The following is a 27,648-nucleotide window of genomic DNA, read 5'->3' as shown; positions in this document are numbered from 1 at the left end:
CCTCTGGGAATTGAGTGAAGTAAACTGAGGATGTCGGTGACTAATAAATTGTCAAGAGTGGGGTCTAGTTCGTGTCTTTGCAGAGAAAGTTGGCCAATGACAGTTAAACAAGTTGCTTTGGTCAGCACAATTTGTTGAAAGCATTTCCTCCTGATGCCTGGCCGTACTGTAGTGTTAACAGCCTGAGAAGGAGCAAAACGTTTGGGAGAGGCTACTCAGTGTGCATGTCAGTTGCTACATCTACATTCATACACATTGTCGTATGTTTCTAAGCTCAGGTTCATCAGTTGCTGGTTTTCTGCACTGTTTCCTTGAGTTCATACTGTAAGGTTAATATATCAAAAGTCATGTATCTGCAACTGAATTGTTGCTATTGTTTTTGTGGCTTTTAAGGTTTGTCACTGAGCTTTTGACCAGTACATAACATTTTGTATATTAATGACACAACAAAGATATTTAGGATTCAGTATACTTAAGTAGGATAAGGAGTTAATAGGCTGAACACCTCCAGGTCAACAGGTCTACAGTCTGCTGGATGGTTTATTTTTAGTTTAATCTTTAACCTTTTAAACTTTTACCCCTTTTCCACAACATGGAAGCAGTTCTGTTGTGGTTCATTTTGAGGCATTCAGAGCATTTTGACCAAAAATAAATTTGTTAAGAACCTGAAAAGTTGGTTTCCAGCTGGAACCAAAAAATAGCAGGTTTTTCTCGACCTGAGGCACGAACAAAGACAACATCAGTGGGTCTGTCACATTCTGCAGAGAGGATAGAAAAGGCAACAACAGAGATGTTACAGGACAAACCATCAGACAGAAGAAGAGAGTGCAATGGTCTCATTAATTGTTCTTTTTTGGGGGGAAATCTGTAATAACTAGCAATATTGTAATGGCAGTTAATGTGATCCAAGATTTTGCTACTGCAGTTCACTTCAGTGGTGCATTGTGCAATGCGGACCGTTGATGACACATTCTTGATTACAACGGTTTTGGTAAAAACGTGTCTGGTTTGTTATGCCACTGTCACTGCTTGCTCTTCCGAAACAGCTTTGGGTGGTAAAAAAAAAAAAAAAAAAAAAGAAAACTGTAATAACAGAGTAATGTGCTGACAATCAGTGTGATCCAATATTTTGCTACTGCAGTTCTTTTCAGTTGTTCATTGTGCAATGCAGACCGTTGCTGACACATCTTTGATTATAACGGTTCTGGTAAAAACGTGGCTGGTTTGTGATTGTGAGACTGTGGACTGTGTCATTGCTTGTTCATCCAAAAGAGCTTTGGGTGGGGTTGGAGACAGCTGCTTTTTCTTCTGCTTTTTTTTTTTTTTTTTTTAACAATTGTGAGCAAGCAACACACAAACATCACTCACAGTTAGCCAAGTAGTTTATTTTCTGCTCAAAACCATGTTTTGTTTGTTAAATAGCGGCTCTACATTCCAAAATGCAAAACGACTTATTTTAAACACCAGCACGTTTTTTTCATCCAAGATCCTAGCTCAATCACAGTTTAATTTCTACAACAGACTATACGAAAATATATATATATTTTTTAAATATAATTCAGTTTCAGTTTAATGTAAACCACTCTACATTTTTTGTTGAGTGTAGAAAAGAAGAAAGATAATTCTTGCAGTAAAAGCTTTATTAGCAAAAGAAACTGGCCATGGAGTCCAGATGTGTAAAAAGTAATAATTACAGTTTTTTAAAAAAGGCACAGAAGGGGAAAAACACAAGAATGTACAGTTTCTGACAGTCCAGTTACTCCTGAGCCAGATCTTCTCCATCTCCCTTGTCCAGACAGTATTTTTCTATGTCCTTTCTCCTCTGTGTTACTCACAAAACCCAATCAAAGACTTCCCTTTTTACTGTACATGTCCATGTGAACTGCAGCACCTGTTTAACTGTGGTTGCTCTGTTTTACACAGCTTACTAGAAATCAGCTATTTCTCAGTGTTACAGTAATCTGTTCACTCAAAAATGCTTATCAGTTGTATCAGCTGTCAGCTGCTGCGGAAGTAAAAGGTTTATAGTGTATTTAAGGATTTGAACTTTGTTTTTATTTTTGACATGTGTACATTTATAAATAAGACCAGAAATATCCCAAATGTTGGTATTGTGTAGGCTTGTACATAAAAAAATACATTCAGATATTTTGGAAACATGTTAATTGACTGCATATTCTGTGAAAACAACATAAATTGTTTTAATGGTATGGTCCACAATAGCCAAATCTTGTGCTACTTTTAAAATGTGACTACATATTGAGCAGAGAGATCTTAGTGACTGTAAAAAAAACTTTAATTTATTCAAACAAGTAAGCCTGCAGTTTACCGAAATAAAGGGTTTGTCAGTGGATAGAGTTGGTTTGAAGATGGGCAAGGTCCACATACAAGAGCTGTTTTTAGTTCATAAAGATCATTAGTTATCGAGCTGGGGCTCCTGACCTCCACGAGGGGTTACCGGAGCTTCAAGGAAGGGTCGCAAGGCCTTTGTGTTTTTAGGGTTGCAAACAACATGTTTTGTTTTTTTTTAATTTAATATGCTACTTTTATATTTTGCCAGTATCTCAGCATTTTGTTCATTTTGATGAGGAAATTTTTTTTAAAAATGTAAAGCTTGGATTATTGTTTAAGAAACACACCTGAAAAAAAGAAAATCACAGAAAAGGGCAAGGTGAAACCTGAACAAAGGCTACGTTCACAGAGCTAAACAACAAATGTCGTCCTTTGTTAGAAAAGTACGTAGTTAAAACAACAAAAGAGCTATAGAACAATGCCTTGCCAAGACCAATGGACCCGGGGATTTATACTGGTAGAAAGGTGTAATAAATCAGTTTCACATTAAAAATCAGAAAATCTTTGATGCTGTTGGTGTCAGCAGCTCGTCCACTACCAACAAACGTGTGTCCAATAACTTATGATTTAGATGTTAGGGAGTTTGTCACTAGAAGCCGAATTATGTGCAGAGGTCTCCTCCGCTCCAAAACAACTGGACCAGGTGATTTAAACCGAAAGAAACACTGAATGAAGCATTTTCATGTTAAGTGACTCCAATGCAACTTGTTACAGATAGGCTCCTTACTACGGTGGCCAAAGTGAAAATGTGGCCCTTTTGGAGCCAGTATTTTGTTTGTCCATCCTGGGCTTCTGTAGAAACATGGCAGCGCAACATTACCGATATCCATGGACGAGGACCCGTTCCCTATGTATACATAAACGGCTCATTCTTAGGTAGGGAAAACTAAACTTATTTTTGGGTGATAATACACTGAAGAAAACATAATTATTACATCATATTTTATTTCTGCTAAAATATCCCATAATCCTATTTGAGCTTTAAATCGATTTTGAGCTTCTTTTGTACAGTGATGGGAAGTATTTAGATCCTTTGTGTTATTTTATGTCATAAGATACTGCATAACTCATTAAATTACAATGCAATGTTTTGTGCCAAGTTTAATATTCATTTAACAGTGACAGGCAGTGGGATTTTTTTTACACATATCAAGAATGCAAGCAATGAACAGCATCTAGTGAGCTAAAGCATAACATGTAACAATTATATACATTCAATCATAGATAAAAAAGACAAAATCAAAATATCAATCATTCCCATTGAGACATCCTAGAGCCTAAATTGTTCTGTTCCATGAAATCAGACATAACCAACTCCATTGAAACTCACACTTAGTGACATATTGTTAAATAACTGAATACATACCGAACACAGTAAAAAAAGATGCATAAACACAAATAAAGCATCAATGTGTAATACATCTGTCTGGGATACAGTACAGTATAGTGCATGTCCCACTAGATTCTGCTTCTTTCTAAATCACAGAGTTATAATAGGCTCAGGGTTTTCTACTTCTGCGTTCTCTATCAGTTTGTTGGTGTCAACCACATCTGGCTGGGATCGTTCAGCGTAGAGTGGATTTTCAAAGGTGGGTAAGGGAGTAGGAGACCTCTTGTAGAGGTAGAATGCAACGACTATCAGCGAAGATGTGATAGCGATGATCAGCACAACTACCAGACTCGTGTGGACACGACTGCGAGGATCCTGACCTATGTGAGGTTCTGCACAAAATTCAGAAGGTAGATACTAATCAGTCAAAACGATCAAAAATTTAACTTCAAATATAATTATTTTCTTTTAATTTGATTTCACGACATAGTGTCTGATAACTGGTGCATTACATGTAGCTTTTTCTCTATTATTATTATCATTATTATTATTATTTTTAAAGAAATTGGCTAAAATAATAAATAATCAGCTTTTTGTCTCCGTTAGTTGTGTAGTAACTTACCAAGTTTTGATCCAGATTCTCCGGGCATCACTGTTGGGAGAAGAAGGGAAAAATGCTCAGATAAGATTGCGTTAAAGAAGCATAAATGACATTTTTTCAGCTCCACCTCCCTCCTGCATCCACTTCTATGTAAGCTAGCCCACAGCAGTCTTGGCCCCTGAAAAAGTCCATTAAATGGGCCCTACCCAAATCTCTTTTACTCTATCAATGAATGCGCATGTTTTCATGCTCCTAGATCAGTCAACTTACATGCAATAGCTGCGTTCACCCCTCCCACCCCACCCAAAAAAAAAAAAAACCCACACCATTTTTAGGAAAGAAGCGGATTCATTATGAAACAGGCTACAATTTACTAAACCAGCAACAAAATAAAATAAAAATAAATTTAAATAAATCAATTTGATTCAAAATAAAACTTGGTTGTCATTGCTTATATTTAGGTTGAACATGATCATTGTGGGTCTCCACCATCGACTGTATATAGAGATGGACGACTCCCAAAAAGTGAAGCCAAATGTCACAGTCGCCCCCTGGTGGTTGGCTGTAGTATAGACCATAAACTTTTTCCAAAGATAGTTTCTGTCATTTTGGGTAGTTCTTCTAACCCTGATGTTGGTTCTAGTGTTTGTTTTTCTGATAAATTTGGTTTAATAAGCCATTTGATGCTGTTTTGGATGTTAAGTTTAAGGAAGTTGATGGAGGATGACCCTCACTGTTGTTTGAAAATAAGCTGCATATTAACAAAAACTGTTCATAAAGATGTAGAATAATGGTACAATTTTGTCGCTTTTTGTGAAAATGGATCTTAAGTAGACTCTTGAGTACAGCTCCCTCCTACTCCTGTGGAAGTCCTAATGAAAACACCATATATGGGAACAATGATCTTACCTTTTGGTGTTTCACAGATGTACGCTCTGTCGTGCCATCTACGACCCGTCCTCCAAGCCCCATCTGAGGTTCCAATCTCTCCGTAGTCATCATCAGGCTCATCTATACCCCAGTTAGTGTAGTCCATGACTGTTTTATCCAACCACTTCCACGTCCCTAAGGTCGAACAGAAAGTTAATGTTTTAAAAATTTCACTTTGGCAGTTTGTCATATAACCACTTGATATCATTATATATCTGTAATTTGCCGCGTGTGTGCTGTTGTGGCTGTGTCATATGTAAAGAGAACAAAGGAACAAAAAAAAGGGCAACTGTTTTTCTCAGTTTTTTTCCAAATGTTTTGGTTTATTTTACTTCATGAGCTGGAAAAGTGATTGCATGACAAATTAGCTATTATGTACACATATATGCAGATGATGTGATACACATTTCTGCAATTGGTTTCACATTATTCCAACCGACAGATGGTGGTAATACGCCATAAGATATGCAGCAGTGTACCATCAAATGTAGTAAAGAACAAGGTTGATAAAAATAACTAAAACTACATGTGAAAAACCTTTTGAGTTAAAACCATAAAAATAAAAAAATACCATATTTACAAAATGAAAACTAACTGAAACCATGTGGTTAACTTATAAAACAATATATAAATATATATATACACAGGAAATGTCTTTAGTGTTTGTCAAATTTGTCAATACAACATGCACAAGGAGTCATTCACATTCGTTTTTGGGGTTTTTTTTTTAGACTGGGATGTTTATGACTGTCAGTCCACTGCCTTCACAAAGTGTTGTGTTTGAATTGTAATACCTTCTCTGAACTTCTTAAATATTGCCCTGGGGAAATGTGTTTTGGTGAGGAACAATGAATGTAAGCTAAATAACTCCACAGTACATGTTTTTTCCTGGAAAATGTTTTACATGCAGCGGCCAAGAATGTGATCATACCTTTATGAGTTTTATACAAGCCGATCCAGAAAGCGCTGTGGCTATCTTGAAATATTTCCACACTGGTTTTTATGAAATTTTGCTCAGCAGGATCTTCAATGCTAGCCAGGATTCCACCTTCACAACAAAAAACAGTCTGATTGTAACAATCACTGCACACTTAGTACTAGTTGTTGTTAACTGATTTTTACTGACATCAGTTCACTTCATACTAAAGATTTTAACGTCATATCATTTTTCTCAGTATCCTCTCTCTTACCATGCCTGACACAGCTGCTAGCTGCATCAGCCCATTCAATTTCCTCGGTTATAAACAGATAACAATGACCCTTATATGGCATCCAGGTGTAGCTCTGGTGGTAGTCCTCATTTGTCTCTGGAGGACAAACCCCTGGGAAGCTGGCTGACTCTGTTGGTGCCACATCTGTGAGGGACAGAGCCAGATCAGCAAATTACAAATTAATCACAGCAGTTTACCTGAAACCTTTATATCATTATAATAACTAACTTTGAACTAGATCCTGAATTAAGACTATAGTGTTTTATTTAAATAAATTGACCTTTTTCACAAAGTCAGTGCTCACGAATTGTCGTACGCGACATTCAGAGCATAGCTATGTGCCTGGCATCTTTTTCCCGAGCGCGCCGCTTTTTTTGTGCGGCCACTCCTTACATTTTAAGTTGAAAATCTCTTGCCTTTTCAGAAAGGCACTGGTGAGGTCACTGCCACTTTTTGTCACAACAAAGACAAAAAGTGGCAGTGACACTGGATGTCGCTGGTTTGTGTTGTGCTTTTATCACATTGCCGTTGTAAGCTTGTTGTTCACTGTTTTGTGAGCCTTCTGTTAAGTCTGCTGCTAATGCTGTTAATGTATGCTGATTGCAAATATCGGCACAAGCCTGTCAATTTTGACTGACTCTAATTCATTAAAATACAAAAGGTGGTAAGATCAAAATTGGCTGATGCAACCCTGCCATGAATCCAGTGATAATTTTGAGTGGGCACTCATTTTGAGAACGAAGTAAGAACATTTCTGCGTAGTAGTACGCAACTTGGTCACAATTCTGCTTGTTCTCGCAGCAGTTACAGTCAGACAATAAATCATTATCAGACTATTTAAGATCCTCAATATTGATATCAGTGGCTACCTCAGACATCTACTATTAGTTGGGCTATAAGCAATGTAGAGTATATTACAGCATTTACAGTCAAACTACTTCAACCTACAGAGGTTGACACTCAGCACGATGAATGGATTGGATTCAGTGTGTTGCCTGCTAACGATTGTACCTGTAGACTGCATGCAAACACTGTTCATGGTCCGATTGCAGTATTCGGTCTTCCATTTTCCATCCATGTCCAGGTACACGCACGGTTTGTCCCTGCTTGGTTCTCCTTCAGCCCAGCTGGCAGAGTTCAGGTGCCAGCCATCCATGTACTTAAAATACCCGTCTGTCTGATAAAAGGAATAGATCAAAATGGCATTTTAACTCAGCATGCATTGTAAATGGCTTTCTTTGCCAAATAAATCAAATAATTGTTGACTTTAATGTAACACCCCTTCTGTTAAGAGTCGGTGATCAGTTCTGTGTTGTATGTCATAGGTAATCAGTTTTAGTAAATTATTAATAAGTAAACATGTAATATCTGACTAAAGAGTTTTTTAAATGATAATTTCTCCAGGAACCAGTGAGTTCAGGTGGTCGGAGCTCTTTACCTTATCTTTGTTCAGTCCAATCCAAAGAGGAGTTTTGAGATTTAAAGAAAGCAACTCGACATAGGCCTGTGTCCATTCATTTCGCAGGCTAACTAGTTTGGCATTTTCACTTTCACATTGTTTCTCTGCGTCGTCCCAGGTCATATTTTTAGTCACAACCTTGATGCTGTCGTTTGCCAGAGTTACATAAATGTTTGAAACAGGTAGCTCAGGCTGAGGCTGGAGATTTGGGTCTGTCAATCAAATGGTAGAATAAATCAGTTTTGTTTATCATTATCATGGACATCATTATTGTCACAAAAAATATAGGATAATTACTTAATATCTGGCACAAATTCAGTTTTTATTTCACTACTACAGCTCTCCAAAACCATGTTGTCTATGTATGCATATCTCTTGTAAAGCAAAAACACTCTACTACATGGAATACTATAAGATGTTTGGGCAAAATGGTGCCGCACACCAATCACTGACTGGAGCTGTATGTGACATTCAGAACAATGATAGCAGTAAAACACTATTAGTTATTAGAGATGCCAGGTTAACAATAGCCCTCTCTGTTCCACAATGCCAGCATGCTATTTAAAATCACAAAGTGGTGGGATGATACCAACCTGTTGTTGGTTCGGTGCAAAAATGCAAAGGAGGCAACAATAAGGGGCTTGATAGTGGCCTTATTGTGCAGTCTCTTTTTAAAAAGGGCTAGTGTTAGCTGTCAGCACTGTTGCTGTTGTTAGCGCTGTTTATTGCATTGGCACCATTGCTGTTAGCCTCTGACTGTGCAGACAATCCCACCCCAGACTCTGAACTATAGATATACTTTGAATGTCACATACATCTCCTTTAACGCCAGACATACGGTACGTAAATTTAAACAACATATGGCATGATTGATTTTTAATCCTCGTACAATTTCTGAAAGATAGAGAGAATGAACTCACCAAGACCTCGAAGACAGACAAATCCATTAGTGTCATTGCAATGCTTTACGATCCATTTACCGGTGCCAAGGGTAGGGTTGCTGTTCATGATAACACAGTCTTCCTGGTGAAGGACATTGGGAATGGTTAGGATTTCAAAATCCTCTCAATGTGACATCTGAGTTGTTAACTAATGCTGAATGGTTTTAAATTTGAAGTGGTCTTGACTGGCTTGATGACTGAGGGCCTTGTTTAAACAATCCATAGGGAATGATCTTAAGTGCATGGCACAAGTGCATCAAGGTCACATTCAATTCCACTTTTGCTAATTAAATTCTGCAAAGTCAGGCACAAAAGGTTGTATTTGGGGTTGTATTTAATTCCTTAATTAATCATAGGTGTGTTTTGAACTTAACATGAATTAAAATAATAAGAGTATTGCCTCCCTTTAAAAGCCAGAGGTGCCCTCAGCTGCAGCTAATTTAATGTTGGATTGGGCAAAATAAAGGAGTGGTTCTCTGCTGAGAGTAATGGATCAAGAGCTGTAGTGTGACTGTAGCAAATACTATGGGACTTTTAAACAGTAAAACTGAAAACTATAGCTTGACAGAGGAAACAGAAACAAACTTTTATCCTATATAAAATAATCAATGATGCTGCTCATCATGTGTAAATGTCTGGGTTGTCAGTGGTGCAGTCACCATTGTTTGTTGCCTTAAAATAGCAATACGCCAACAATGCACCTGACCACACCTCATTTTAAGACCTACACACACACACACACACACACACACACACACACACACACACACACACACACACACACACACACAGATGCACATATGGGCACAAGCACATTTGCTACTTACACAACTTGGGTGCTGGCCATGACAACGACAACTGCCTCGGTACAAAACAAGCAAATACAGTTGCACTGCACAATGTAAAAGTTTGCACAGAGTGTATGATAGCACCCCAAGTCTTAAAAGTTTTTTTTGTGGAGGAGACTTTTGTCTGCCTGAGGTCATGACTAAAACTAACAAGTAATATTTTACTTTTTCCTGGAAATGTTACCTCATTCCATCTTTGATAAAAGGTCCCCGGACGACGTTTGTGTTTCTGAAGAGCAGAACAAGATACATGTTTTGAGTATTTGTATTTCTTTTTAACAGTAACTCAACACAAAGCTTCTGGATTGTGTGTACTTACAGAGTATCCCCAGTTGGTGTATCGCCTTGCTTTGCCATCAGTCCAATAAAATCCATCTTGTTTTATTCCATTTAAACCAATCCACAGGTCTTTAGTTGATATTTCAGCCATTTTGGTGGTCAAAAATGCTGAAAATTTGAAAATTAGGTAATTTTAATCTTTTTTTCCACCTCATTTTGACAAGAAATTCAACGAAATGTTGATAAAGGTTTACTTTACAGTTGGATTTACATTAGGTTGACAAAACATCTTAACTCACTTCGAGGTCTTCCCCTAAGATTTATTACTAATTCTTCCAAATATTTTGCTTATTTACAATGTACACACTACTACCTAAGATAATGATAATTATAAAAAATGTTTGTTAAAACAGTTGAACCAACCTTGTACACGCCTTGTGGGAATTGAGACTAAATTGCCTCCCATGGTAATGCACTGTCTCCTTGCTTCTTCCCAGGTGGCTGCTCGATTAGTGACAACACTGTAACACTAGATGAGAAATCAAAATTATTTTTCACTATACAACCAAACTCTAGCCCTATTTCATTGAGTTTTGATGACATCTTATATTTATGTCAAAACATCTATGAATTTTATTCCTTTACCAAACTGTATTTATCAGCTCCTTCTGGTCCCGAAATCAATTTCACCGTTGTATATTTCAAAGATATCTATTCTATATTTATGTTAAAAAAGGAAGGCTTGATTGTTGCATGAATGCTATAGATAAATATCTGATCTATAGTATTTTTTCTGATGAACTCATACGTATCACTTTCTCTTTTAATGTGAAGTAGATGACATTTTAAAATGAATTTCAGTCTTCTTACTTCATTATTTTACCTCACTTAGACGTTCAGTTTTGTAAAACACACCTGCAAAAACCTAATCAGTTCCAAAGACTTTTTAATTAGTGCCACTTCAGATCAGTCCCTTGGACAAAGAATTACTAAATGTTCAAGAACTAACATTTAAAATTTGACGTAAAAATTTCGCACTGCAGATTTTAACAGTTAATGGTGATTCTGACCTTTGAGTCAAATTTGGACCACTTGAGCGGGCAGCCACCTTTAGGAGGAACTGTGGGGGCTGCAGTGGTGTTGACAGGTGCTGAGTTTCTTCGTTTACAAATGAACTGGTGTTCTTGGCCACAATTACAAGTGCGCCAAAAGCCTGTACGTACAGCAGAGATACAATGACAAACATTTTAGCAGCAACATTTTACTTAATCAAATCGTATCCAGAGCATCTCATCAAGGGTAAACACTTTGTTTAATCTGACTTTCACCAAAATACTCACCCATGTAATAACTCATATAAACACAGTTCTCATCAAAGGCATCGGAATTTGGTTGATTTTCATCCCATTTTTGTAACCCCACTGGAGAACCATCCGTCCACCTGAAAGCACATACAGCTGAATGTAATAATTATGTGTAATCATTAAGACAATAATCACTTTATGTTGGACCTTTTTTTCAAGTTGTAGCTGTTTTTCATGGCAACAAAACAGAAGACAAGTCACAATAAATGTAGGTTGACAATACAAAAATAAAGCAGTCAGGCAAAACCTGGAAAAGTCATGGAAATTCACAATCTTGTTTTCCAGGCCTGGAAAAGTCATGGAACTAGTCCTTTAAAGATTTGGAAAAGTCAGGAAATTTTGTTGTGTATAATGAAATAAATTGTTACAGTAATTTGCCACAGATAATCTCCCAAGTAGCATAACGGCATATTTATTTTCTGAAGCTGTTGACATAACTTAGCTTTAAAATGCGTCAGTGCATTTTTTTTTACGATCACATACATGTTTTCTCTTGATCCATGTATGCCAGCTAGATGGAATTATATTTGAGTACATTTTGAAAATGTGATATATTTGAATAAAATTAAAATTATGTCACCAAGGTGTGATTTAAAATGTATGAATCCCAAAGTTTCCATTACTATGCCCCACTTCTACTAAAGTTTGAAAATGTTGTCCATGATAATTTGTAGGAACCTTGACTGTATTACATTTTGTGCTCACCAGAATGACCCGTCAAGATCCACTGACAGCCCCAAATAATAGGATCCATAGCTTCTGGAAACCTGTAAACACACACAGAAATACATACAAGCTTGTCTGCTTACTAGTTCTGTTAATACAGTATATGTGAAATTTGATTGTGATGATTAGCAAACAAACAAACAAAAACACCTACTTGTTTCCATATGAAGACATTTTCATCATTACTGGTGATGGATACCAAGTCACCGTGACGCTTCTGACAGTAGTGACGAGCATCCTCAATGGCCATTGAGTTTCTGTTAATGTAATACTGATTCCCTCTCCACACAAGCCAACCATCTGAAGTGATGTTATAGTCTGCAAAGATTTTATGAACATATCGATAATTATTGTATTTTATTATCAAGTTAATAAATAGAAAGTAAACCTTTTACAGCTCATGCTCTTAAAGGGGATGTATTATTCTCATTTTCAGGTTCATACTTGTATTTTTGGGTTTATATTAGAACACTGTTACATGCTTTAATGGTCAAAAAAGAATATGATGTTCCTTATACTGTCTGTGCTGGCACACCTGTGTACAACCTCTGTCTGAAACACTCCATTTTAGCGCCTTTTTCTTTAAGCCCTCCCCCTGAAAAAGCCCAGTCTGAAAGCCCTTTCTGACAGAAATCTATTTATTTTAATCCAAATCAATACTGTTTTCTGGCAGAAAGCCCTCAAAGCAATCTTATCTACAGCCATCTCTGCATCTAAGGCTTTCCCACACATTCATTTATTTGTAGCGTACCACCACAATTAAAACATTTGTTGTGTGAAATACATAGGCCTTGCAGTATACATTGCACTACACTCTTGGAGCGCATAGCGTACTGTTAGCACAGATGGAGTAGTAGAAAACCAGGTGCAGTGAAAGTGAATTTTAACTGTTCATTGTGCTGGGTCTAAAAGATTGCACTCACTCACTCAGCTACTGTCATCTACTGATAGAATCACCTCTGACGGGATCAATCAACTGATCAATTATCTCTGCTGTGACTCAAAGTGCTGCTTAGTAACGTGCTTCACCTGTGCTTTTTCACTGACCTGCATAAACGTTCAAATTTGGAGGTTTTATTTTTTAATTTTTCTTTCTTTTTTCCCCGCTAATTTTCAGGTAGTATTCTTGTACTTTTTGCTATTCTCTTTGCTAATTTCTGGGTCATTTCTGTTTTCCTAGCTCTTTGCCTTCTTCCCATGTTTTGGAAAGTAGTCAAGCTCAAATGGTCAGGTTTCAAAGGCTGAACTTACCAGTCATAGTTTTATTTGGAGGTGGGTTCGGAGTCACTCCTGTAAGGCCACACACAAGTGTCAGTTCCATGTAGGAAAAGAGCAAACAAATCTGCCATTCTTATCTAATCTAATCTAATCTAATCTAATCTAATCTAATCTAGTCTAACATCGTACTGTGGGATAATGTAAATTGGACAGCGTATGGCAGTCGTGTAGGTTTGACTACTCAAGCTGTGAGTAACTGTGGATAACATTATCTAGCAAATTACTTTAAAAAAACTAAAGAAAATGGGTTAACATAGATGGTTGCGAAATTATTAAATCATCAGAAATGATGTAGAGTACTTGTCTTTGTAAAATGAGTCAGTATTTGATAATCTGACAACTTTGTCCAAATACGAAACATTTTACATGAAAAAAATATTTGCTTTATTAGTTTATACACACTGTAAAAAGAGACAATTTGTTTTAAATTAAAAGTCAGTGTCTGGTCTGCCTTGAATTTTGAAGTTGTTTGGATTTGATAGTTTGAAATTTGAAGATGAATCATTATAAAATCACCTCAACTTTTCTTTTCAAATTCATCAACTTGAAAAAACAATCAAGGCAGCTGGGGCACTAACTTTTTTAAGTTTAACCAAATAGTTTCTTTTTATAGTGCAGGTATATACTTCATAGAAAACAAATGCTAAAGTGTTGAATTTGATCTTGAGCAACATTTTAGGGAGTTTACATCGGCGGACTGTGTGAGATTTGTAATTCTTTTCAAACATAGTTTGTCAAATTTAAGACAGTACACATTTTTTCAACTGTACCTGCACGGATCTGACATAGCCAGTCATTGTAACTCTCGCAGTTCATATCGTTCCAAGACCCGCCGTCATCCCAGTGATACATTCTGAATTCAGCACAAGATTCGTCATTATTATGGTTGTTTGGCTCCCCTTCCTGCCAGTGCTGGAAGTTCAGCTGTGAACAAAAAGAAGCAACAAAAAAATATTGTGAATATTAAGAAAAGATCTGTACTGAATGATTTCTGTTATTGTGTTTGCTGTAAAAAGCAGAGCACAGTTAACTTACCGCAGATCCATCACTCCACTGATATCCAGTAACTGGGTCAGGCATACGAAGTCCAATCCAGGCTCTTCCATGCCTGCTGGACACCAAATTACAAAGATGATTCTTACTAGTATATATACAACCTCATTTTAGAGCGCTTAAACAAAAAAGCTGTTGCCTAGTTTTATCGGATGTAGCCCTACCCTGTTTGTTCTGCTGTACTGTACCGTACTCACGCTTTGTTTTCAGCTGCAACATAAACTGTCTGCACATCGTTGCCTTCAAGATGAAACTGAACTATGAACTCGAATCAGCTGTTTGAAAATATTGCTATAAATATTCAGTTAGCACGTCTTATAAGCAGTTTAATTTTTTTTTATTTGTTTGCTGCAAGTTTAAATATTTCCATAGAGACCTGGTTTGTTGTAATACATGTGTTTGCCTCTATGTGCCAGTCTTTGTGTTTTAAAGTCCTCTACTGGAGTGCCCTCTTTATTGTTGCAAGAAATGTGTGTTAGTTCCAAGTTTCTGGTGCTGCAGCTTTAACTTCAGATGGTATTTATGCTGCTCATACCGTGTCATAGCCAGCTCAGTAGAGCTGTGAATGCTGAGCAGATCCCCTCCGATGGCCCTGCAATAATCTCTAGCCTCGAACCAGGTCTTCTCATCTGACCGAGGCCCTGTAAAAAACTTGAGGACAAGACAAGAAGTGAAGGCCAGGTTATTGTAGATACATATTTGAACAGCAGTAGAGCAGGTGATATGAACAGACTTTTATTTAATTGTTTAGCCTAGATTTGTATATCACTGAGAGAAAAACATTTATTTCCTCAAAGAACAAATATTTCTGACCAATTTCTAAACTAGTAAAAATGGCCACATGGGGGTAGCAGAAACCTGTTGTGAACACAACATTGACGTTTGAAGGGATGGTTCCTTTTTCTTAAATTTGTGTTATTTGGGACACTTATCTATAGACAGTATGTTACATACAGTAGAGGTCAGTATGTCCCCAGTTTGAAGAAGCAGGCAGGAGTCCGACATGAAAGCTAAGCAACCTACTGCTGTGAAAGAGTCAGCAACAAAACATGTTTTAGCCACCTAAAAGAAATGAATAACAGTTTAAGTGTACACTATATTGAGAGTATTTTTCACTGCCAATGAGAAAACGAAGCCGTTATGTCACTCTCTACAAAGCCAGACTTCTTTGAGTAAAAACAGGGATTTAACATCACTGAACACAGGAGTTGCTGGTCTACTGCTGTCTGGATCAGTTCATTAGTGTTTTTGTGTGACCTTGATGTTCAGAGGGGTTAGTTTACATTCAACAAAGTCATGCAATAACACTAACTAACTAACTGATCCATGCAGTCGAGCATCTCTGTTGTTCAGGGAGCTAAAATTACTGTTGTTGTCAATGAAGTTTGGTGGCTTTGGCGAGAGCATAGATGGGGGACTGCCGATTTGAATAGCTTCCCTGTTGGAACGCATCTGAAATTAAGGTCAGGTAGTGTAAATAGTCTCAATATAATGTACGCTCAAACTGATATTGATTTTTTTCCCCCTAAATACCTTTTGTTGCCCCTCTACAGCAGTGCATTGCTTAGCTTCTGTCTTGGACTCCAGCCTGCTTCTCCAAACTGGCATTGTGCCAGCTGACATCTACTGTATATGATACACTAACACTGGATGAGTACCACAAAAATCCCCCCTTCAAAATATCTGAACTATCCCTTTATGTTGATCTGGCAAACTCGGTAGCAAACAGTTGCTTATTTACGGGACAGCTAAACAATGAGCTGAAACTCCATTTTAAGCTGGGGTGATAATTTTGTGTAGTTTCATGACTGTTGTTGTTTTCACATTGTCATTTAATACATTTTAATATTAAAAATCTAGATTATAGCTGCTTATAATTAATTGCATTTCATTATGAAACAAGGTCAGGACTGTGGTCTGTTTGTGGGATGTTAAGAGGTGCTAACATATTTTTCCATCCCAGTGCAGCACAATTGAATGAACAAAACACGCATGGTAAAGAGAAGACGAGAAAGAAATGTGTATATACAGTAGTGGTAGTTTAAAGCAGTGAGTGATCTTGTACTTAAATTGTCACAGTTACCTTTTTTTTGCTATTTGAATTGCCTGCAGTAGCCTAAATGTTCATGTTTAATAAATTATGTTGGCAGTACACTGGTCTTTTGGTTTTGTTGGTAAAACATTAGCATGTTTTTTTTGTGTTTAGCCGTGTTTGATCTCTGGTGGTACCTTAGAACACATGCTCCTTGTTCCTACTCGATTCCAACCTTCCTCACACTTAGGAGGAGTTTGTGTTGGTGGTGCAGCAGTTAAAACTGCCCCCTCCGCCAGGTGTTTGCAGATATATTTCTCCTTATTGGTGCAAGGCAGCAGGTCCCAGAGTCCAGCCAAAACCCCGGTTGTCATGGCAACGCAGCCCTGTTGGAAACCTTAAGTGTTGATGGAAGAGAAAAGTAGTTAGACTTTAATTGTTGAGCTGCTGTTTATGCTTTCTGTTTTAAAGATGATGTTGCATACCTGGCATTTCAGCATTCCAGTGAGTAAACTTCACAGAGTCTGTGTTGGTCCACACAAATTGATCGATGTTTTTCTGGTTTGAGAGGCCTAGCCAGAAATATTTCTCTGGTCTCAGCCCAACCAAGCTGGCAAGGAAGGCATTATCCACCCTGGAAATATTTTCTCTCTCATTAGGTTAATTTGTGATACATGCTGTCTAGTCCTTTACAGCTGTTACAGTGATAGATGGCAAATAAAAACAGGAAGTGTTCTCACCCATTTGAAACATCAGCTAAGTAGGAGTCTGAGGTCTTGCAGTCATCTTTAGCTTCATCAAAGGTTTTTGTCTCTGTTCCGACAAAGTAGCAGTACGACCCGTGTCTTTTCCACCCCTGTAGGAAACAGAGCACTGATTTCAACTGATGCTTAGCTGACCTCCATATGAATGTGATAATAACCCAGGATTGGACTAAAAAATGCATGTTTAATAAAAAAAATAATAAAAAAAAAGCAAAAATGTATATTAAAAAAATACACATTTTGGCTAAAGTTGTCGTATTTCATGCATAAAAGGCTAGCACCTTAATTAGCCAATTGTGCATAAAGGTCAGGTACTTTTTTCTTTTCATATAAGATTACTTGTTAACTTTACTCACAGCTTTGCAGCCTAAATCCAAATTCACTTCTTCTCCGGTGACTTCAGTGGTGCTCTGCTTCATACAGATAAATCCATGCTTCTCATCACATGAGTGATCTGCCCAGTTCCCATTCTGCAAGAAAAAAAGCACTGTAAAACATTTGCATGGACGTAGATTGACTCTTGCATGAACAGACTATATATACTTATACTCAGAATGTTTTTACTTTTACTTAAAAAAAAACAGTTTAAAATAAATATGAAAAAGAAAATAAAGAAAATGTATACACATACCATTTGCTCTTGGACTACTTACTATTGTGGTTTGACTTGAATGTCATTCCCTGCACTCCAGTGTGAGGTGTTTTTTTTCGTAATTTGCTATTTAATGACCTCAAACTTGTAAGAAATTATAATTAATATGAGTAAGTTGTTTTAAGTTGTCACAATTCTTGTGAATTTAGTTTCTACTTACCAAAAATATGTTCATAAAAAAAAAAAAATCTATGAATCTGATTAAAGTTCTTAATTTATGTGTATGCTCAAGTTAAGTTTAAAGCATTGTATAAAAACCAGGACTCCAGTTGTTTGCATGCATGTTTTTCCAGATATCTGTGCATAAGATGTCTGTATATAAGAAGGTTTAAATGTATGTGCAGCGACATATCTACACGGTGCTCCTTACCTCTCCTGTAATAAGAACACAGTCATCTGCATCAGTGGAGACAGAAGGCTTCCCAAACTGCCAGCTGGTGAAGCTGACAGTAGAGTGGTCGCTCCAGTCAAACAGCCCCTCCGTCCTTATGTCGTTAAACCCGATCCAGAGCTCATCAGTGGATGCTTCAGACATAGACCTCATGTCAACCATTGTCCAAAATTTCACACTTGTTAACATACTCTACACACTGAAAGTCATGGGGTCATTGATACCATGCAACGCTGGTAAACATGGGAAATTACAGACATCATTAAATCTATATGCAAGTTCTGTGTAAACAGTATTTTATATACTAAAACAGTTTTTACTGTCTTTACTATATATTAACTCTTCTTTGCAGATCCCTGCATAATCAGCAAACATGAATAAATAAATAAATTTAAGGACTGTCCATTAGATAGGCACAGGAAAACCAATCAGACCGATGGAATGTCAGGATGGTTCAACGAAACATACTTGGTGATATTTTGCGATGGTGATGCTGTATTGTTCAAGAATTCAATTAAATTATATTAAATTAAATCAAATAATTTTGTGTTTATTATTTTATGCAGTTTTTCTAGTAATGTCCAGCAGTTATCCAGATCGACCGTGGTTTTTGAAGAGCTATGTGCCATCCGCTTGTAAATTCTATGTAGGAGGAAGGCAAAAAGTTTAAACATTTTAATTTTAAATGGCAATGCTGTCTCCCTTCACTCCCAACCATACCTTATTTTACCATCCTGATCTCATTGACTGAAATGATATTTGATTCGCCATCTACCGTAGCATTAGATTTTAGATATCCTAATATATTAAGTGTATTTTCCTCGTTTTAAGCCTGCTTTACAGTGAAGTGATGAAATGATTGTTCTATTTTTTGTCTTTACCCACCTAGTCATATTTGTTGCACAATTATTGATGTTTATTAATCAAAAATCTCATTGTGCAAATATCTTGCAAAAGCATCTGTTGTCAACCTCACAATATTAATGATACCACAGTGTTTAGACAAACATATCATATTAAATTTTCTTCATATTGCCAAACCATAATTACTATTTAGTGTCAAGATTGCTCATATAATTTATATCAAGAATGGTCTAACCTTTTTTTTTTTCTTCATACAGGCAGCTTAATGAATTTGGACATGACTGAACTGGAGGTGAGAGTATGACAACTTCGCCTGATATACAATTTTTCCTTAGATAAGTAAGTAACCTCATTACTTAATAACTAATAAGGTCTGAATACGTCTTCTTTACTTGCAGTAACGTAGAATAGGTTTCTAATGGTTGCAGTTGTTTAAGTATGTGCTGATATGTTCTCTTACTGTTGAAATGTTTTGAGTTTTTTAGATTCCCATATTGAATTTTTAAAAAAAGAGAGATTATGTTTTAAAATTGGTCTTCAGCAAAAACAGACCAGTACAGTCTCAGTCGTTCTCAAAAGTTGGACTGTGTTCATTTCTATAGTATTTACATACCGAATCCCAGTTGAGAGATGACGAAGCTTTGGTCCTCCACATTACGGATGCTCACTAAATCCCCTTCTTCTTTGCGGCACGCTTTCTGGGCACCACTCCATGTTTGAGTTGGAGTACGCAGAATTTGGAAGCAGTGGCCGTTGTAGGGAATCCAAGGGGTGGCACAGTGTCCTTGCTCAACTAATAGTGAAAAGGTTAAAGATGAAGGGGATTGAATGACTGGTATCATACAGTGAAAGTGTAGAACAGTGTGGAATATGTTTCTGTACTTTGTGGAGGAGCTGGCGCGGCCCCGTCTTTGTAGCAGATGTAGCCCAGTTTTTTGCCGCATGTTGAACTTTGCCACATGTGCTGCCCAGCAGTGTCCAAAAATGCACAGTTGTGTCCCGGATTAGGAAGTGGATTTCCTAAAACAAGATGATTTGATTTAAGATTCCTTTTTTTATCAGTGAAGATCCACATACATTTTGTTCCAAGAGTTTCACATCAGTTATAGAATTTGCATGTGTCAATGACGTGGTTTCAAATATGAACAGAATACTACATTTATACCATTTAATTAGAGCCTGTGAAAAATACAACTTGTTTTCCACAAACCCAAACTCATTAGAATATCACAAGGTATGACAATTTATGTAATCCTGTACAAAACACAGCACTGAGTTAAAGCTGGGGTAGGCAGTTTGTGTGTGTGTGTGTGTGTGTGTGTGTGTGTGTGGGTGTGTGTATCATTGGGTAAAATTTCCTTAATATCTTTTCAGCATAATGTAATTCAAGTGGGCTAAGAGAAAACTAGATTTTTGTAGTAAAAATCTAGCTTATGATGGGAGACTTTGGCCAATCAACAGGCCATTTCGGAGAGAGTCTGTTCCGATTTGCTGCTCTAAAAATTCAAATTTGTGTGCACATTTCTTCTAATGTTGCTTAATGGCAGGGAGTCCTGCAGAAAAAAGTTGCTATTCCAGCATCGGCAACAACTGCCTGCTTTTAGAGATGTAAATAAAATGTTGCAATAGTTTAGCCTTCTGCTAACCTCAGCCAAACGCTCATGACTGAAGCCAGTTTAAATGTATGTCTATATGTAGCTAGCTAAAGCTTTAAATGACAGAATATCATCTCAAACGGCTTTACAGGTTCATAAATTTGCAAAAAAAATAGGATTGTAATTCCCATAGAGTTGCTGCTGTTTAATGGCAACAGGATCACATTGAGATGAATGACCAGTACCGTGCGTTCACACTGAGAAGTATGGCAAAATGCAGTGCACTGCAAGTACCCTGGTGGTGCACTCATAATGGTCAAAAAGTTTAGTGTGGAGCGTTAGACAATTCTCACCTTCAACGGTCGCCATGTTGCCTACTTAGAAGGAGCAGAACCACAAACACATTTCAGACTGGTGAAATGTCTGCCAACTGTGGCTTTAAATGCCAAAACATTATATACATAAAAGTGTACTTGTCCACTACCACTATATTGTTGTTGGATTTAAGCCATCAGTTAGTTACTTTAATTCTGTAATAATTTGGTATCGCAAACTATAACGTCAGCGCTGGCATTAGTTTGCTAGCTGGCTGTCAATTTTATCATCAGGCACTGCTGTTGTTTTGGCATAAGCTATACAGTTTATGGGCATTGTTTCGTTTGATGTTATTGTATGTTAAAATGTTGTCTTCACTGTAGAAGATTGTAGTATGAGATTTGTGGGCAGATATTCGACAACATTCACATATTCATGCATTTAGTGCACTCATAATGTGCCATGAATGCATGCTCACTTTAATTACAATAAATAAATAAATAGGACTGCCCCTTGAAAGTTGGAGATTCGAATCATCAGTTGGACACCCTCAGTCACTAAGATTGCTTAAAGTCTAGCAGTCGTTTTTTGCCTGTGCAGTGTACTTCTAAGTCCCCAGATTTATCTGCGGAGTGAGTGCTCTTGATTTTCATACTACTCTTTGATACATGGAGCTGCAGACATGCTGACAGCAGCAGAGAGGAGCACAGTCTCTGGCTTTTGTTTGATATCGGCAAAAATTTTGCAAATTTGTTGCACATTTACGATCTATCAAGCACCGTTAGGATATTTACTATATAACATGAATGCAGCTGTCACACTGAACTTCGGTCATTTCCCATTCAGACTTTAGAACATTGTATAGAAAACAAAACAAATCGTCGAAAATTCATATTGAACAACAAAATCTAATTCAATTTGACATAATTCTGAGTCGGGTACAGCCCTATAAATCACTACAGTGGAAGACAAGTAAACAAATAAGCACATAAAGCAAGCATATATTTTGGCAAGTGACAATGTTATAAATATTGACAATAATTCTCCACCGGATTTAGTTTGCCGAGCAGAGGAAAAACTGTCAAATCTTGTGTCCGTCATTTCTGATAATTGTGCAAAATCTGTGTTTCATTTGAGAAAACATTACCCTGTCAAAATTCACACATTATGCGAGTAAGTACATAGTGTAGCCTACACAATGTATTGCATCATGATAGTATCAGATTTAGGCACAGTATAGTATTTGTACAGGTTATTGTATAAAGAGCATGCATACTGCACTTGTCCAGTAGGGGGGGTCTTAGGACAGAAATGAGGGAGGTGTAATTTCAATTCTGGTCTTTTTTTCCCCACTTTTCCTGAAAACTGCCCACCCCAGCCTTAAAGGAGAATGGATCGGCTCTAATCAAAAGATAAATGGTAAAATCACACAGAAGACAAGACTAACTATGATTGACAGGATGAAAAGATAATGTTGAAAACATTTTTTTTACATGGGTTTGCCTTATTAAAAAAAAAAAAAAATTACTTAAGCTAATGTTTAGCCACCTGCGGGCCGTGGCAACGAGCTGCAAACGCCACAGTGTCATACCGTCAACTTATAATTTAAATGAAAACGTGTTAGCAAACGGCTGACACTTCACACAACAAATCCAACGCAACATTAGCATTTATTTGGAGTCATGTTTGAGTCAACTTGATGAATGCAAGTTAAATATTCGCTCTCTTTTAGCTCTGTTTTTGGTCTCTACCAACTCATGAGGCAAACACGTGACTCTTTAACTGATAAAGTTGTTATAGTGTTAAAGTGAGCATTTTAAGCCATTTAACTGGAGTGAAGGCTTACCTGTGCTCCATCTGAGATAACGGAAGGGTTTCCTGTCAGACCACTGCCAGCCATGCTCTGGGTCCAGGACCACCCCAATCCAAAGTTTATGTTTTCCTGTTCCCACCAGGGCTGTGTGTTTTTGTGTGTTTGTGTGGTTGAGAGGGACAAAAAAGGGAAAAAGACAGAGTAAAGAAATTGTTCCTCTTTTCCACAATGTTCCTCTTTTGTGTTGCTTAATAACATGCACAGAGACAGAATCAGAGTCAAACAAGCACAACGAAATAAACCAAAAGCATCAATACAAAAGCAATATAATGTATAGGGAAATCTTACAATATTTATCATGTTCCTGATGACTTTCACCCTAAAACAGCGCATGTACAGATAAATCTAATAATGTGTGAAAATGCTTTACTGAATAAGTGTGACTGGGAGAACAGTTCAGTTCCAATTTGACTTCAGATTAGCAACCAAATGCAGAGGCTTCATATCATCTCCTGAACGAAACTATTTGCACAATCTCTCTCCACTGTAACAATGATTCATGGACCAACTGCTTAACAAAACAGTAGGTTGATTGTGAGGTTTTGTTCTCTTTTTCTTAAAATAGCTGGTATCTTAAAGGTTAATGGGTCATTTTAAGGAAGGCTGCACACTTAAGAACCAGGCAGGATAGAAATGTGGTCTTCATTAAACTTGGAGTAGCTTTAAGCTTTAAGCAAGTAAACTTGATAGCTTTGCCCCTTAATATGTGCATACTGCTGTTTTCCCTTGACAAATTTAAGAAAGCCCCCACGCTTTAGTCTTTTTTATATTAGCCAAAAAAATAATAATAATAATAATGTTGAAAGGAATGAGTGCAATGATTCCCTTTTTTTATCCAACACAGCTAAAACCCTTAACTCCGTTATCCAATTGCATGAAATATATTCAGTTTGAATTCAAATGTTGTATTTTCATCATAATGTTGTTCATAAAAAATCAACCTCAACTAACCTGACCTGAACTGAGAAAACTCCTGACTTGAAAAATGGCATGTCAACTTGAGTTCAATCATCAGACAAATATTAACTTGGTAAACATTTTAAGCAGGGTTCCCATCCATAGAAGGTCTTAAACAGAACTGAATTCATTATTCTAGAAAAGGCCTTAACTGATATTGAAATGTCTTAAATGAATCTTTAAAAAGTCCTAAAAATGCCAACATGGGAAATAGGATTTCATGATTTTGCCCCCTGATGATTGCATTAACATCACCAAAAATGTTACAATAAATATTTTTAGGGGGAAAAAATGGATATTGTAATATTGGGCCTAAATTTAATTCTAAGTAGTGCTGAAAAGTCTTTAAAAGTCGTAAGCTGCAGAAACTCTGTTTAAAGATCTTTAATATATTTTTTTCTTCCTCAGAATGAATGCATAAAACAGAAGTTTAAATAGCAATTTATCACAAAATAGTATATTGGGTATGATCATATATAATGGAAAAATATAGCGTAATGTGGTGGTAGTTTAAGGATCTTTTGATTTAATATCAAATAATTTATAGCCCATGTGATATAAGCAATTATTAATGATATCTGTAGAAACTAACCTCTCTATGTTGGGTCAGTATGTTTCGGTAGCACCTTACCTGAGATAAAAGCCTGTTCATTGGGATCAGTGATGCTAAGCAGGGAGCCCCCCTGCTGTTTGCAGCTAGTTGCAGCCTGGTCCCAAGTCAAGACCGCCTGTGTGTTGAGCTGGTAAAATGATCCTGTTACAGCGTTTTTCGCCCAGTGGTCTGTGGCTGTGTATGCATACAGAGAAATGGAAAATTATTAAGTCATTCAGAATTTATATTGCTTATTGCATGTTGACAAAACGAGTGCACAACAACTTGTTATGTAATCTAATGTGTGCTAAAACTGAAAGATGCATGCTTCTTACTCACTGTAATGAGATTTAAATCTTGAATGCAGTACTTACAAGTAGTCGGGCAGTATCCCCACAGTTCTTGATCATATTTTGTTCCAATTGCACACCATTGACGCTTTGTTGAGGAGTCATACGTAGTGCAGTCTCCAAACCAGCGGTCTTTGTACAGGAAGGGAAACATGCAAATCTTTCCAAATGCATTTCCTTCAATAGTGTAAAGCTCTGAAAGAAAAAAAAGACATTGGTTAATCAAATTAAATCTTAAATTGAACTGCTGCAAATGAATTATTCTGCAAAGACCTATTGTTTTTGTCAGATTCTTTTAAAGCAGAAGTAAATCATGAGGTTGTTTTCTCTTCATCATTATTGCACTCCAGGCATGCACTGCCAAACTCCAGTGAGTTGCATCATGCTACCTCATTTGTGACACTTAGAATACACAGGTTTTGTGATAAATCCTCATAAAGAGCTTAAGTATCCAAACAAAATCTGATGTGTGTCACAAGGAAGTTCATTTGCTCACTGTGTTGGCTATTAACCTCAGAGCAGAGGTTTTATACTGTACCTCTGTATGTTCTCGAGCAAGCACCACTTGCTGTCCCTTGAATCGTGAACTCATTGTTTGGCCCCGAGGTTTTTGAGAGAGCAACCGACTCATCAGCCCTGACCTCAATGTAGAGCTGTTGGCCTTTGAGGACGAGCAGTGTCTCGTTCTTGCATTCCCACCTTTGTAGCTCGCTCTTCTCGTCACAGTCGTAGAGGCTCACTTCACTCCCCACAGTTTTGCCCTGCGCACCCAGGCACTTTCTGCTTGAAGTAACAAAAAGCCGATCACCGGTTGTCCAGCGCATTTCAAGGCAGCGGGTTGTTCTTTTCACCAAACAAAAACCAGTGGCCTTGTTAGTGAGTGCAAACGGGGAATCTGCAGAGAGATGTTTAAAAAATGTTTAAATTATGTGGCACAAAAGCAGAAGTTTATTCATTTAAAATAAGCTTTTGCACAACCTTCACTGAAATGTGTTTTTATCAATGTTATTATTATTTAAATCATCTAATTCAGAAAATAAAAATAAATGCAAACAATTGTTTCCTGTTTCACTGTGACACACAAGACAAGAGATGCACTTAGAGCATCCTTCAGATAAAGCATGTTGCTTCAGGTCTTAATAAGGTTTGTGACAATGACACATCAACTATAATAATAAGTAACAACCTTATCCAGATTAAGCAGTAGTTTTGAGTACCATCCTGTAATGACACAAATGAATAATCTCCAATACAACAAAAAACTAACAATATACCATAATATAAGACTTGGAACTAAGTCCTTACAAGCAGAATATGTCACATAAGAAAGCTTAAATTTCTACTGTACCATTTCTTGTTAAACATTCAGATGTTGGGATGAGGAGCACAAAGGCTGCTAGAGTTATCCTCTGGGTCAGCATTCTTCTGATAAGTCTCAGAGCTGCAGACATTGTCCACGCATTGCAAGCAGAGGACTTATGAGCATGAACATGAAAAGGAGGGAATCTTAATACCACTGACACTGTCCCTTTTTTTTCCTTCTCATTGAGAAAGTGTCATGTTTCAGATGGGCACATTTCAACATTTTGCCACTGGTAAAAGGGGGGGTTGGGAGGGAAGTAGTAGCAACATACACAAACACACACTTTCTGTCTTGCACGGAGTCATGCTCCAGAAATGGCAAAAAGTGGCCCCATTCACTTCCTGTCCTGGAACAAAATGATGTGTAAGAGATTTGTGTTAAACATGACTCATCAGAGTCAGTGGTCCAGTGGCGCAGCATCCAACCTCTCAGTTAAAATGGCCAACTATACAGCAGAAATAAACATGTTTACAGTCTGCTACAAAAAAAATGGTTACGGTCTCCTCAACTAATTTCCCTGTGCAGGGTTGATTTTTTTTTTTTTTTTTTTACATAACTCCACCATTTACATTTTATTAAGGCCCAAAGTTATGCATAGTTATGGGCGTTGATGCTCATTTAACATTTGTTGTTTGGTTTCAGAATAATAGTTGGGGAACAATAAGTCCCAAAATATGATGTAGGCTCTGTAAATGACCCTTAAAAAGATAAACAATATCTGTAAATGAGGTGAAACTAAAGTTTAATTAACTTTCTGTCACCTTTTTATTTAAAAGTCACATTTAATGTTTGTTTATTTTAGGACTTTTATTTCGAAGCCGTCTGGGCGGAAACAGGTCATTACAGCACAAACGTCTGGGAAAAAAATGGAGGAAAACACAGAAACGTTTGTACGGATGTTTCTATCTGTTTCTCACTGAAATAAGCACCAGGCAGGCACCTTGTTCCCAGTCCTGGGAATAAGGTGCGGTATGGTTTAAAATGTTTTCTTTTTTCGGTAACATTATCAGTGAGGCTGAGATGCTTATTTCACTCATGTATATGGTTGTGTACTATGCTTGTGTATATATTTACATGTTTTCTGGTTATATTTCGCAGATGTGACGGTGGATTTTGTTTGTGTGTTCCTTCAGCTCTTTCGATAGTTTGGAAGGTGTGTTTTATGCACAGTTGAAAGGAAAACAATGACGGTTTACCCTTCATTTGACTTGATTTCTTTCAAAAAATGAAAAGAAGGCATTGAGCAATTTTAGAAGATATGACCCAGAAATTAACAAGAAATTGTGAATGTTCAAAAAAATTACCTGAAGATAAAAAACCCCAACAACAACACAAAAAACGGGAAAGTGAGAAAAAAAAGAAATGACCTGATATATAATTCTCTAGACATTTTCCCCTAGCTTTTTAAAAATATTTTTCTGAATCTACTAATTTCTTGCAGTTTTCAGGACATTTTCTTGCCAAGTTGCTCTTTCCCTTTTGACATGTTTTGTAAGGAATCCGAACCGAACCCCGAACTTTGTATTCA

The 27,648-nt window shown here is 37.1% G+C and overlaps 1 protein-coding gene across 2 annotated transcripts; it reads right to left on the bottom strand.

Moving 5' to 3' along the window:
* Window positions 1-3,438: 3,438 nt before the first annotated feature.
* LOC121951032 (macrophage mannose receptor 1-like) lies at window positions 3,439-26,277 on the bottom strand. 2 transcript variants are annotated; one of them, XM_042497207.1, is made up of 31 exons: window positions 26,106-26,277; window positions 25,296-25,652; window positions 24,782-24,952; window positions 24,447-24,602; window positions 22,832-22,942; window positions 19,958-20,095; window positions 19,689-19,868; window positions 18,191-18,345; window positions 17,525-17,638; window positions 17,145-17,260; window positions 16,890-17,038; window positions 16,602-16,801; window positions 14,908-15,023; window positions 14,355-14,430; window positions 14,090-14,243; window positions 13,293-13,331; window positions 12,196-12,359; window positions 12,021-12,082; window positions 11,292-11,392; window positions 11,022-11,164; window positions 10,375-10,480; window positions 9,992-10,119; window positions 9,857-9,901; window positions 8,804-8,906; window positions 7,863-8,095; window positions 7,436-7,601; window positions 6,404-6,568; window positions 6,145-6,261; window positions 5,193-5,348; window positions 4,305-4,334; window positions 3,439-4,074 (listed from the first exon to the last, which is right to left on the bottom strand). In XM_042497207.1, exons 1-31 carry the CDS (start codon window positions 26,206-26,208, stop codon window positions 3,833-3,835), a joined length of 4,296 nt encoding a protein of 1,431 aa, XP_042353141.1. In that variant the 5' UTR covers window positions 26,209-26,277; the 3' UTR covers window positions 3,439-3,832. The 2 variants fall into 2 exon arrangements, with proteins under 2 accessions (XP_042353141.1, XP_042353142.1); XM_042497208.1 differs by having other exon boundaries at window positions 14,355-14,427.
* Window positions 26,278-27,648: the final 1,371 nt, after the last annotated feature.

The sequence above is a fragment of the Plectropomus leopardus genome, chromosome 12 (assembly GCF_008729295.1).
Source record: "Plectropomus leopardus isolate mb chromosome 12, YSFRI_Pleo_2.0, whole genome shotgun sequence".
Lineage (NCBI taxonomy): Eukaryota > Metazoa > Chordata > Actinopteri > Perciformes > Serranidae > Plectropomus > Plectropomus leopardus.
Note: the sequence above shows the minus strand (reverse complement) of the source record. Positions and strands in the feature narration are given on the sequence as shown.

Excerpts from the sequence above, each read along its gene's own strand:
- LOC121951032 (XM_042497207.1), bottom strand. The coding sequence starts at position 26,208 with ATGTCTGCAGCTCTGAGACTTATCAGAAGAATGCTGACCCAGAGGATA. Across the intron at positions 24,603-24,781 it reads GGGATACTGCCCGACTACTT|CCACAGACCACTGGGCGAAA; the intron begins GTAAGTACTGCA and ends ATGCATACACAG. Across the intron at positions 8,907-9,856 it reads TTTATCAAAGATGGAATGAG|GAAGACTGTGTTATCATGAA; the intron begins GTAACATTTCCA and ends GTCCTTCACCAG.